Source organism: Pelecanus crispus, chromosome 8, assembly GCF_030463565.1.
Source record: "Pelecanus crispus isolate bPelCri1 chromosome 8, bPelCri1.pri, whole genome shotgun sequence".
NCBI lineage: Eukaryota > Metazoa > Chordata > Aves > Pelecaniformes > Pelecanidae > Pelecanus > Pelecanus crispus.
The window spans coordinates 26,836,838-26,849,796 of record NC_134650.1 but is presented as its reverse complement, the minus strand read 5'-3'; the positions used below and the strand labels follow the sequence as shown (position 1 = coordinate 26,849,796).

The 12,959-nt window shown below is 43.1% G+C and overlaps 1 protein-coding gene across 2 annotated transcripts in view; it reads left to right on the top strand.

The window, feature by feature from the left end:
• Positions 1-12,959, top strand: part of GLG1 (golgi glycoprotein 1) — a 96,797-nt gene that overhangs the window by 54,814 nt on the left and 29,024 nt on the right. For both annotated transcript variants that reach the window (XR_012831248.1, XM_075715078.1), the window contains exons 5-7: positions 8,133-8,336; positions 8,998-9,069; positions 11,346-11,529. Coding sequence is in view for 1 of the 2 variants with exons in the window: in XM_075715078.1 (XP_075571193.1) it covers positions 8,133-8,336; positions 8,998-9,069; positions 11,346-11,529 (460 nt within the window). In the remaining variant the exon portion in view is untranslated. The remainder of the gene's footprint in view (positions 1-8,132; positions 8,337-8,997; positions 9,070-11,345; positions 11,530-12,959) is intronic.

The window sequence follows — 12,959 nt, the reverse complement described above, 5'->3', positions numbered from 1 at the left end:
GACTTCATCTGGGTCTTTGGGTAACTGCTCATCGTGCAGGTCACTATAAATCACCTCCAGCACGCCTAACTCCCTCAGGTACTGGATACCCTTCTCTATGGTGGTCCATTTGCCTGGGCGGTATATAACATCCTCCTTGAAGGGAAGGGATACCTTTCCTTCACGCTTGACAGAAGTCGCCTCTAGAGGCTGAATGTTTTTGCCCCTTTTCCAATTGCTTTGTCAATGCCCCCTTCCCTGGAAAGGGATCCCAGCTGCTTGGCTTCCTTACCCTCTAAATCCAGGCTACTGGCCCTGTTATCCCAGCATTGGAGCAGCCAGGTGATGATGTGCTCGCCTGGATGACAACTGAAATCTTTTCGCATATCTCGCAGCTCACTCAGGGATAGGGATCGAGTGGTTACCCGCTCATTTATGGGTTCTTCCTCCTCTGGTTCTCGTGATGGCCCTGGTTCACCTTTATCCCTTACTAAACGAGCTGATTTTCTTGTGTATTTTTTCTTCTGTATAGGGGCAACTGATACTGGCGTGGGTTGGTTCTCTGGTTTAGCCACGGTGCCTGTTACTGGGGTTGGAGTAGTCGCAGTGCCTGTGGTGGGGGTTGGAGTAGCCGCAGTGCCTGTCACTGGGGTTGGAGTGGCTGCAGTGCCTGTTGTCTTGTCATCAGATCCAGAGACCTTCTCTTTCCCTTGAGGGTACTGAATAGTGTTGACCATGGCTCGATAGGCATGGGCCAGCCCCCAGCATGTTGCAATGATTTGTGTCTCTCTGGAGTTGCCAGGGTGACAACATACTTTTTCCAAATACTTTACTAGTTCTTCAGGATTCTGCACTTGTTCAGGGGTGAAGTTCCAAAACACTGGAGGTGCCCACTGCCCCAGGTACTTGCCCATACTATCCCACACACCTTGCCACTCATAACTCTCCAGCCTTGGGGCAGATCTCTGGATGATATTCTTAAATTGCTTACTAACCTTCATCAAAACCGAAACAGTATTCCCAAGAAATAGCAATAGATGTATCTTAACTACCCAAGGATGTTCAAGATACTGAAAAGTTACTGTAATGAAGGAGGAAACATCATAGAAGAAGGTAGCGAAGGTACTGTTCTGTATTTCCTCCACAAAAAACCTCTCAGAGGAAGAGGTATAATTGCTAATCCTCTCCATAAGGTGATACCCAAAGTACAGTAATGGCTTCAGTACAAACCCAAGATACCAAATAGTGCTCAAGGTCAGTGTTTTAATAACAAATCTCCCAGGCAAAACATCACTAATCACTGCAGAGCACAGCAAACTGCAAAAACCAACACCAATCTTTAACATGTACAGCAAAAAAAGGAGCATGGTGTAGATCAGATGAACTAATATTGTGACTGGCAACTGTTAGCGGATTCCTTAACACACTCTGGTTAATCTGTTATTATCTGAAACCCTTCAGGCCCCATGTTGGGTGCCAAAAAGGACTGTCGTGGTTTAGCCCCAGCCAGCAACTAAGCACCACGCAGCCGCTTGCTCACTCCCCTTGCCCTGGTGGGATGGGGGAGGGAATCGGAGGAGTACGAGTGAGAAACACTCCTGGGTTGAGATAAGAACAGTTTAATAATTGAAATAAAGTAAAATAGTAATGATAATAGTAACAATATAATAATAATAACATACAAAGCAAGTGATGCACAATGCAATTGCTCACCACCTGCCGACTGATACCCAAACAGTTCCCAAGCAGCAATCGCTGCTCCCCAGCCAACCCCGCCCCGTTTCTATACTGAGCATGATGTCATATGGTATGGAATAGCCCTTTGGTCAGTTTGCATCAACTATTCTGGCTGTGCCACCTCTCAGTTTCTTGTGCACCTGGCAGAGCATGGGAAGCTGAAAAGTCCTTGACTAGCATAAGCAGGACTTAGCAACAACTAAAACATCAGTGTGTTACCAACATTCTTCTCCTACTAAATGCAAAACACAGCACTATGCCTGCTACTAGGAAGAAAATTAACTCTATCCCAGCCGAAACCAGGACAAACAGAAAGCACAAGACTAAGGACTCCCTTTCAAGAACAAAAGCAACCATAGAAGTTGGAGGAACTTGCAGGCACCACTGGTTCAGACTAGTCACAGCTGAGTAATTTGCTTTCTCCATAAGGTAAAGGCTCTCTTTTAATACTGGGCTGAAGGACCTAATGAAATGAGAAACTGCTTTTAACAATCAGTATAGAATCAGAAGCGTAATACGGGAGTTCTGCGTGTCAGGTCTGCGTATTACCTGTGGCTTGACCAAATTAAAATAAATTAAAATACTTACGGTAACACTGAAGGGTACAGTAAAGCGGATTTTGTGAGCATAAGCCAAATCTCATATAGTAGAAGTGAAACCAGTGCTGGCAGGCCTGTGTGCATTACTGTGCATAACCCACTGTGTTGGTTGCAGAAGTTAAGATGGGTGAAGGGTGAGGATGGCCGGGGTGGCTAAGGTCACAAGGCATCTGTGTAAACTTTGTGTCACCAAGTTTCTGTGGGATAGCAAAGCAAGTCACTAACCAAACTTTTATGGGTGTTAGTGTGGTTTATGCATATTCCTCACTTTCTTGGTACCCAACCCAGAATATTTTGCCTTGGTTTGTGAAAGCATTGCAGCCTGTCGTATGATGTCTTTTGTTATGCTGTCATCCTTGGCACTTAGAGCAGTTGAAGTATTTTATACTGCTATGGAAACAGCTATAAATGGCTATGCAAGGATTTCTTTTGTTGGTGTTCTGTTCTATCCCTTTTCTGCTTTGGAGAAATCTCATCTAATTTACTCCCATCAGATGCTGGTTCAGGTTTTATTTCCATGCTGTAGCTTCTGAGGGTTACCTGTAGAGAAACAGTCATTACCCTTTTGTGTGACTGAACGTAACTGTGAATTTAATAAATAGGACCTGGACACCTGAGGAGGAAGATGGGGGAAAAGATTCATCTCTCTCTTTCTTTCCTTCCCTTTTCCCTTTTCCCTTTTCCCTTTTCCCTTTTCCCTTTTCCCTTTTCCCTTTTCCCTTTTCCCTTTTCCCTTTTCCCTTTTCCCTTTTCCCTTTTCCCTTTTCCCTTTTCCCTTTTCCCTTTTCCCTTTTCCCTTTTCCCTTTTCCCTTTTCCCTTTTCCCTTTTCCCTTTTCCCTTTTCCCTTTTCCCTTTTCCCTTTTCCCTTTTCCCTTTTCCCTTTTCCCTTTTCCCTTTTCCCTTTCTTTTCCTTTTCCCTTTTCCCTTTTCCCTTTTCCCTTTTCCCTTTTCCCTTTTCCCTTTTCCCTTTTCCCTTTTCCCTTTCCTTTCTTTTCCTTTTCCCTTTTCCCTTTCCTTTCTTTTCCTTTCTTTTCCTTTTTTATGGAAATAAGCACTGCTAGACCACTAACTCCATCTACATCAGGCAGCTAGTACATTGCAGTATGATAGCTTCATCATACTAACTGGGATAAACTGGTATTTTTAACTGTAAAAGGCACTTTAGTAGGTATTCCGGAATTATACTGCCTCTTGAAGCCCCTCTGCTAGCTAACTGTTTTCCTTTTCTAGACTTCCTTTTTTTTTTTTTTTGTTTTAGCTTGCTTTCTTCTTCCTAATTGAATTCTGTTCCTGCTGGGTTTGTTACTTCTGATGTGGTGTTTTCTGTGCTTGCTTTTCCATGTTTCTTCTTGGTTTTCTGTTCTGTAAGAGCAATAAAGTTCAGCTTAGAAGTCTCAGTCTGACTGTAAACTTCGTTTTGCTGTATATAGCAGAAAGGCTGTAGATAGGTCATTTGAAAGCATTAAGTTTTGTAATATGCCTGTGTTGTGAAATTGGGGGGGGGGATGTGTTCTTCCAGTTAATGGGGAAATACTTAATAGTAGTTTCAGTCACCTTTCCAGTTGGTTGTTGTGCTTTATAGCAGATTTGGTTTCCTGGTATTTAAAGCTTGCTTTGTCTTCATGCAATAGGGATCTAATTTGACATTGGTAATTGCAACAGAGCTTTTCTTCTTGGGCTGCCTATCAGAATGAGCTGCTTTCCCAATCCTGGTAATGTCCAGGATTGTATCAAACTAGTGGGTAGTGTATAGTTGCCCAGGTGCTGGATTTAGCCATGCTGTCCAAACTGGAGTAGATTATTTGCCATAATGAAGGCTGCATAAGTGTCAGTTGCATATCTGTTGTAGTACTTTACCAGATAATAGTATTTTTCAGATTCCTAAAAAAAAAGACATATTAGGAGACTATTGTTTCTTGCCTTTTTTCACCCCTAAGTGCTTCAAGTACAGTTGCTCTCACTCTTTCCCTAGTTTTATAGAAGTACTGGATACAGAGGGGAAATGAATCTAAATGGGAAGAGATTATAACATTCCGCTCAGTCTTTGTTTACTTAGTATAGTATTAGAGCAGTATGCCATCAGCTGAAGTACTGGGAATTAGCTAATCTAAGAGCCATCCCTGTAACCCTGGTGTCTGGGTTAGCGAGCTTGAGTGCCAAACTGGAACTCGTGATAGATCTGCGGGGTTGGTTTTCCATAGCCTGAGTGCTCTGGCTGCAGCAAGTCAACATGGCTGTTCAGTGCAAGGTGCTGTGCTGGTAAGAGAGGTTATGGTTTACCTTCCTGTCTGCTGCTCTGTTCTACTCTTAACTCTTTTCTGGTCACTTTTCCAGCTTCTCTCTGCAAGCCTGCAGCTAGAACAGTCATGAACTCGAGGCATGTCGGGTTTCAGACAGAATGAAGTCTTTTCCAAAGGAGCTTCTGAAAATGACAAAAAAACCCCCAAGAACTGCAAAAAAACTATACTTGGTGGGGGGTGGGGGAATCTCTGATGGAAGATGCATAATAAGAACAAGGTTTTTAAAATTCTGTCTTGGCCTAAAGCCATGTGCCTGCAGTTTGAATTTTGGTCATAGGAATGAATTAAAATCTCACTAAGAGTTGTGCTGAAGGGGGTTTGCTTGGGCACATTTGGAACTTAATTTCATTTCTCTGTGGCTCAAAGTGCCATAGGAGTATTGGAAAGCTGCTGGTATCCTTTGTGGATCTAAATGTATCCTTTCATAAAACTATGCAGAGTTTCAAGGCACTCCAGACTAGATAATTAATCTAGTATATTTAACAGATCTTTGCAATGTTCCATTAAAATTCTCCATTTAAGATTGATAGTGGTGGTGAGGCAACAATTCCAAGAAAAGTGTGTGATTTTTAGATATAATCTCCTGTATTTCAGTATGTTGCACTGGAGAAGTGAGGCCTAGTCTCTGTCAGCCCCTGAAGCAATTTTGAGGAGTCCTGACTTGTGGAGTGAACTTAGAGGTCTTCAGCTCTAAGGTGGAGGTTTTCCAACAACAGGGTGCTGGATAGAGGAAAAGCTTTGTTGGGATTTGTTCCACAGCGGAGCTGCAGCAGGTGTTTATACCCTTGTACCCACCAGGCAGCCGGTGCTGGAGCAGGGCTGGGAGAGCTCACGCCGTGGGATGCCAACCCTCGGCTTTGGTGCCTCCAAAGGTGAGCTGGCCCTGCAGGACTGGTGGCATGTGGAGTGCAGGTGGGAACACGCAGCTCTGCATGGTGTAGAGCCACAAAGTGATGCAGATACCGCAAATGTGTGTCAAAGCTGTCCTGCCGTCCTTAGGCCGAGCCTGTCAAACTTTTGATTGCCAGCTGCTTTAGAAAAAGATGGTTGAGTGCAGCCACGCACTTTCCCCTCCAGTCTGCAGTAAGATTGTACATCTTAAATACAGTAGGTGTTTGCCTATAATTAGAGCTTGAAGTGATATTTCTCGAAACCACATTTGTAAAGTCCCATCTATACTCTGTTTGGCCAGTAGTGTAGCTGCCTTCATGCACTTTTGAAGAAATGAAGAGGTAGGACCTCCTTAAGCTCGTTTGACTAGTCAGCACTAGCACTCAGGGACCTGATCTGCCTGAAAATGAACCCCAGATTAGGCCAGTAAATCTCCCAAACAGTGTCAAGTGGAGGCAGGAACACTAATGGCACCACAAGAAGGTATGTAAATGCTTGGAGGTAGGAGGAAGGGGCAGGACTGCATCTTTCAAGAGCCAGCTGTGTTGACTTTCGTGTGTTTCTATTTCTGTTAAGTCTGACATGTTTTAAAATTGCTCTAATACAGGGCAGCAGAGTAGCCAGCACTGCAGGATGATCTACCCAAATGTAAAAATTGTATTTGCGAAGTAATGCAATAAAGTAGTCATTTCATGTTGTGTCCCTGAAATGCAACAGTAAACATTCAGCATCCAGCATATGGAAATCTGCTTTCACTAGACTATTAAAGTAGGTTTACTTTCATATATAGTATGACTGACTGGGAATTTAGACCCACACTGCAAGAAACCAGGAAACTTCTGATTTTCCTAGGAGGAAAAGCTTGCCTTGTGCCCTCCTTGCTGGCTTGTAAGGGAGGCTGCAGGCAAGTGAGGGTAATCTTGGTCTGTCTTGCCTCCCAGCTGCAACCTCACCTAGGCTGGAGCAAAAAACTGCCAGAGGAAATTGAAGTGGTTGTTTTCAATGATTTACGCTTGCCAGCTCCTCAGTTGTAATTACTACCTATGACTGACCAGGAGGATTTGTGGAACAGTGTTTCTGTTTGGCGTGGTTATGGATAAATGGCAATTTTAAGTAACATGGCAAACATACTGCTAACTAGTATTCCTCAGATCCCTTTTGGGTGCAGTCCTAAAGGGACTGTTGGTATATAATTATATTTCTTCAAAGATGCTGATATCTGGCCAGCATGTGGAGTTGGCCAGCAAGTGGAGTTGGCCAGTTCCCACTCAAAGAAAAGAGCAAACCAAAATAAGGAGTTTTGGGGTGTGTGGGTTTGGGGAGTTTTGCCCCTTTTTAAGGGGAAAACTACATTTAGCCCTTTTAAACTGATTATACTTCTGGGTTGTGTTCACAACTTTGTGATCAGCCAATTCTGCTTGTTCTCCAAATGTAACAGAGTTAAAACAGGAATTGATTCTCCTAAGGCTGCCTGCCTTAGGAGACATGTCAGAACAAAAAGATTTGGATAGTTTTGAATAGTCATGGTCATGTTTTATGGAGACTGCTCTCTTACTCATGCTGCTGCAACAGCAATGGATGAATCTACTTGACAAAGTGAGCTGAAGGGACAGCTCCTAAATAGTTACTGCAAATGCCAGGTTGAGTGATTCAGATGTATGTAAATATGCATGCCTTGTATACTCCAGATTGATGTAAGTTTAGTAGCAATATCCTCTCACAGCAGAGCAGCATAAATTAAGGTTATCTTCACAGGAAAAACTTGCAGAAGCCTTGACAGATCTGTTCCAGGAGAGTTCTTGTTTATTAGAGGAGTCAGACCCTCTACAGAGGTATAGAGGGGGTACAGTTCCCTTTCTAAACACATAAAAAGAATGTAGGAAACTAAATGGAGCTTTGATCAGCTTCATCCTGCCTCTTCCATGCTTTCATACAAAGCACAGACTCTCTACATTTATTGGCAGTTGCTGGTCATAGTCCAAAGCTGTCTTCAGGCTTGCAGGACAGCGGATGTGGCGTACAGTATTGGGCCAGAACTGCTTTGTCCGAGACTTCATCTACTATTGAATGCTTTGAATTTTTTTTTTTATTCTCTTGATGGTGGAATTAGCACTGAGAAGCCTAGATTGGTCAAAGCTCCTTTGTAGCCTTTTTAGCATCACTAATTATCCCCACCCAAACTGAAGGCTTGTCTCAGCATGGAGGAACTATGATTTTTCTCTCCCCCAAGTATGTTCTTAATGTGATGTTGTTGCTTGCTGTTGCCATGGTGCGAAGAGAGCTATGTCAGATTAAAGATAATTTGGCCGTTTTGGTAGACTGCTCTGAGCAGTGTGACTAAGTAGTGATAATCTCATTAAGTCACATTAAAACAAACCCAGAGCATTGGTGGGGGGGGGATTTCATGGTGACCATCAGCAGGATGGTGATGTATAAAGTATGTGGATAGTACAGATATTAACTGTTGCCTCCTCTGAATGTAAATGCAGTTTAGGCTGAACTTTTGGAAGTCTCTATGTAGACAGTTTGTTTGTTGCTTAATTTATGTGATGCTTGTCCAGAATCACACATCACTTGATGATGTAAGTGCTTGGTTACAGGTGTTGTCTTGCTCTTCTCATATAGGATGCCCACTCACAAGGAGAGGTGGTCGCATGCCTGGAAAAAGGCCTGGTAAAAGAGGCAGAGGAGACTGATCCTCGAATTCAGGTTTCTGATCAGTGTAAGAAAGCGATCCTTCGTGTAGCTGAACTCTCTTCAGATGACTTCCACTTGGACCGGCATCTCTACTTTGCATGCCGAGATGACAGAGAACGATTTTGTGAAAATGTGAGTAGTTCCCTCTTGCATTCTCTTCTACCGTAATCCATTAAAAAAAACCTGAAATCCTACTGGAAGGAGGAATGGAACGATAGACTGGAGCCCGAGCGAGATCGTGTAATACTCAAAACAGACACCTTGTAGCTGTCATTTTGCAATAAAATTGGTATTATATTCGCTCACCCAACAAACAAGCATTATTTCCAGTGGGTTAATGAACTGAATTGGCATAAATGGTTTAATGGGCATCAGAGCTGGTGTTGACAGGGAGTGGAACGACTGGAATGGCGAGGAAGCAACAAAGGTAAATGACTGCTCCCTTCTGCAGCAGTAAGCTGTTGCACAAGGTAAGCCTGGTCTGACTCTACTTGAAGCACTTCTTATCCCTGGAGTGATGAGCTGGAAAGCTGCATTGAGTAGAAAGCTGCATTGAGTCTGAGTTATCAGCTGAGCGTCTTATCACTAAAAGGGTGATGAACACAACCAGATTTTTTTTCTAATGCAATAAAATTTAAAAGATTTTTATAGTATAGAAGCTATCACTGTCATTTGAAATACTAACTTTAATGTATTTCTAGTTTAAAAAATAAATCTCTTTAGGTGTAGTTTAGCCTGCTCATTAAGCATTACAAGTCTTATCTTTGGTGAATGTTACTGTTCTGTTTCACAGACTCAGGCTGGGGAAGGCAGAGTCTACAAGTGCCTCTTTAATCACAAGTTTGAAGAATCAATGAGTGAAAAGGTAGGTATCTGTCTTCGTGAGACAAATCCTTAATGCAGAAATCATCAGATCATTCATCAGTCCAGGCTACAGTATTCTTTTCCAGTGTTGAGGAAAATCCATCATCTACGTGGTCACACAAAGCATCTGTTAAGGCAGTCAGTTTACTTCGATATGTTTGTGTTTCCAACTACGTGCTGATGGCTTGAATTAATTGTACTCAAGTTACAGCCTTTAAAGTTAAGGATTTAAATAAATTAAAGCTTTTGGGTGGGTAATTCGGGAAGGTAGACATGGAGCTCAAGTGGTAGCACTGTGAGTGTTTAAAGTAAAAGTTGCACCATGCTGGGGTAAGCCTTGGATAAATGGCGTCATAGCGTACAGATTAGAAACAAAATACTCAAATGCCTCAGCACAGGAAGCTGTGTGTGTTTCAGTTTTGTTTTCAAGGCTATCAGTATCTGACCATGAAGCAGCAAATTCTGTGGGAAAAATGCATGCCTCAGTTACTGAAGTTTTCCTTATGTTTTTCCTGAAGATGTGGTTTTCAAAAATAACAAAATTCTGGAAAGTTAGTCCTGAAAAGAGTTTGTATTGCTGTAGGTGTTTTGGGAAGACAGCAGTGCCTTCAGTGATTTCAGAAGCAGCATCATAGTGTTTGAGATTATATGGAATTATATCATCTGTCTGAAAGGTTATAAAGATGGATATCTGTAAAGCCCTCCTCAGAGAAGCTCTGCTGAAGGAGCCCAATTCGGAGGCCTGGAGGGATCAGACTAATTTCCTTTTCTTTAAATGCATTAGCTATCTGAAAGCTTGGTTCCAATTAACAAATTCAAAACTGAGAGTGTGATCCCTGAGGGCTTGAAACAAAGCTTCATTTTGTACAAGCACGTTACTGAAATGGACTGCTATTTTTATTTAACCTGGTTTTGGTTGTACAGGGACAGTGGTGTGCTTTGAGGGGTCTTTTTCATGATCAGCCAAGATATGAATGTAAGATGTTGAGAGGTTAGACAAAGCTGTAGCAGATGACTTGGTAGGTAGAGGGGGGTGGATGGTCTGAGGGCATAGTTTGCAGAGCAGGAAGAACACAAAATCTAGTTCTCACTCTTGTGGCTGCCAAGGTTGGACCATCTGCAAAGTCACTAGTTTTGTAGAAGCTGTTACCCAGAAAAAAGTCCCTCCTTGCCGATGGCATTGGCTGCTGCACACACATGTAGCCGACAATAGCTGCCTGGTGGGTGGCTTGCTTTGTGTAATCCAAAACTGATCGCCAGGCTGGGCTCACTGGCAGTACCTGACATTCCCCTGCTTTGGGGGATGAGGTATCTGTGAGCCTGTATCTCCCTGTGCCCAGAGCTTTAAGTCTGTCTAGTCCCACGGTCTCAGTCATGGCACAGAGATGGGAGCATGAAGGAGGGGGTGGGAATATCTTGGAGTAGGGCTTTCCAGGTCCTGGAGAAGGTATGGGAAGGAGGGGGAGAAAAGTCAAAAACCTGGTGTAAGGAAGAGGAGAGGGCTATAGGGCTTCTCTGTTCCTCATGCTGAGGTTGCTCCCTGTTCTCCCCACCTGACAGATGCGCAGTTTTCCTTCCTTTCAAACCGACCGAGAATGGACAAATTTGCCTGAGCTGTTCTGAATTATCTGCCACCCTCTGATTTAATTTTCATATAATTTAAACCAAAAGTTATGAAGTGTAGTAGTGTTTTTACAGGCCCTTTTTTGGATGAAATTGAGAGGGTTGTTCTTGCAGCTGCTGGGTTCGGGTTTGGCCACAGTACATCCTCGTGGGCCTCACCAGTTGTGGAAAATGGCTAGAAATTCCATGGTTAGACTGCTTTATCTGCTGTCAATCTGTTTGGCATGTTGCAGAACAAATCCAAAGAACACACTGTTTTGTAAATGTGACTGGAAAACGTTGTTTCTTGAGGGCATGAGGTGAGTGTGTACCACAGCTGGGATAAATGTCAGCAACTGATCCTAGTTACCAAGAATGAGTCACGCTCTCAGCCATAGCTCTTCACAAAAAGCTGGATGAATGTGCAGTTTTAAGAAGTGCTCTGCAAATAGCTGCTGCATTTAAAACCCTTGATCTGTTGACCTTGGTGTGCATTGTTAACTGTGTGGTTTCTATGAGACAAATGAAATTTAACTGCAGTCCAGCTTAAACACATGAATTATAAAGCATCAGCTGTCTTTTGAAACACAACTTGAAAACTTAACAGCAGCAGGTCTAGCACTCTGCCGCCAGCAAACAGAAGCTCATTCAGCCATCCCAATGTGTCTCCTGCAGTGTCGTGATGCGCTGACAACCCGCCAGAAGCTGATTGCCCAAGACTACAAAGTCAGTTACTCACTGGCGAAGTCCTGTAAAAGTGATCTGAAGAAATACCGCTGTAATGTGGAGAACCTTCCCCGGTCTCGGGAAGCCAGGCTTTCATATCTGTTGATGTGCTTAGAGTCTGCTGTACACAGAGGTAAGCAGAGTTGAGTCAAGAGAGAGATGGGACCTTGATTTTAAGTTTCTCTGAGACCTCCAGGTTCAACATGTATTTACAGTCCCCTTCTCCAAGTAACCTTTTCCAGACTTTGGTTCAGAGGCAAGTTTCCTCATCATAATGCTTTCATCACTGTTGTTTTGAAGATGGAGTAAATAGCTGAGTAAACCTCCGACGCTGACTCCTGTTGTGTAGGCAAGACGTTTAAAATGCAAAATAGCAAGTCCCACTTGGAATATTGATGTGTAATTGCAAATCCTTCTATTCACTGTGAATTCAAGCAGCTTTTTTTCTCCTTTATGTAGTAAGCAAATATGCTACTAGGTTAAAACACAGAATAGAGAACCTGTTTATCATCACTTAGGGAAAGCCAGGGATACTCAGCCCTCTGTCTCTTGTAAGTGATGTTCTTTCCTTGCGGTTCAGTAGCTTGGGTAGATGCCTTAATTTCTCTAACTCTAGTTTTTCCTGTATAGAAGGGAAGTGTGAGAATATTCTTTTTGTTCCTTTAAGTTACTGTAAGCTGGAGCTGTCCTAACACCAGCGGCTGTCCCAAACACATTAGAAGGCCCTGCAGCAGGACCATGCTACAGGTTCTCTGTGAAATTGCCATAACATGTAAAATGACACATTATATCCTCCAGATCTGCACTGGAAAATTGCTTGCTTTCCCCCTTGGCATGCAGCTGAGTGGTTTCTGATTCAGCAGCAGGGCTGCATGCTGCAGTGCCCCTGGCATGGGAGGGAAAGGCTGCTGTAACACCATAAGCAATCTGTGCATTTGTGAGTTTGAATAACTCATTGCTTCTCATTGATGTGGAAATGATGTGCGCTGTTTGTGGAAGAGTTGTGGGTTTTTTTTTCCTTCTCCCTGCAGTAGGGCAGGTGCTTTCCTGAATTATATGCAGAAAACTGCTGTTCAGTTATTAACTTCCACTTTCACAATGGAACAGGTTTTGCAGTGTGTGGCTCATGCACAAAGCATAGCCCAGGAGGAACACTAATTATTCCACACACTTCCACATGTCTGTATTATAATGCCTGGGAGCCCTTGTGGGGGTGTAGCACCTGTGTTGCATGGGGCATTGTACACATATGAGTGGGTTGTGATGGGGGCTAGGGGAGGGCATAGCAAAAAAGACTTTTTGATTAAAACAACAACAAACTGTCTACATGGGGAATGTAAGAAAGCTTATAGCAGAGCTAAGCATTGATTAAAGTTAGATTTCTGTGCAATTACAGTGGTTTGTTAGACACTCCGTGTATACTCTTGGTAACCTATTCTGTGTTTTGGCTTCCTGAGCAAGTATGTGCTATTGCTCTAGACAACCTTTTCCTCAGAAAATGTTTAACCTGCTGGATGGACAAATTCCTGCCCAAATTACATACCTCTGGTAATTTACCAGCTT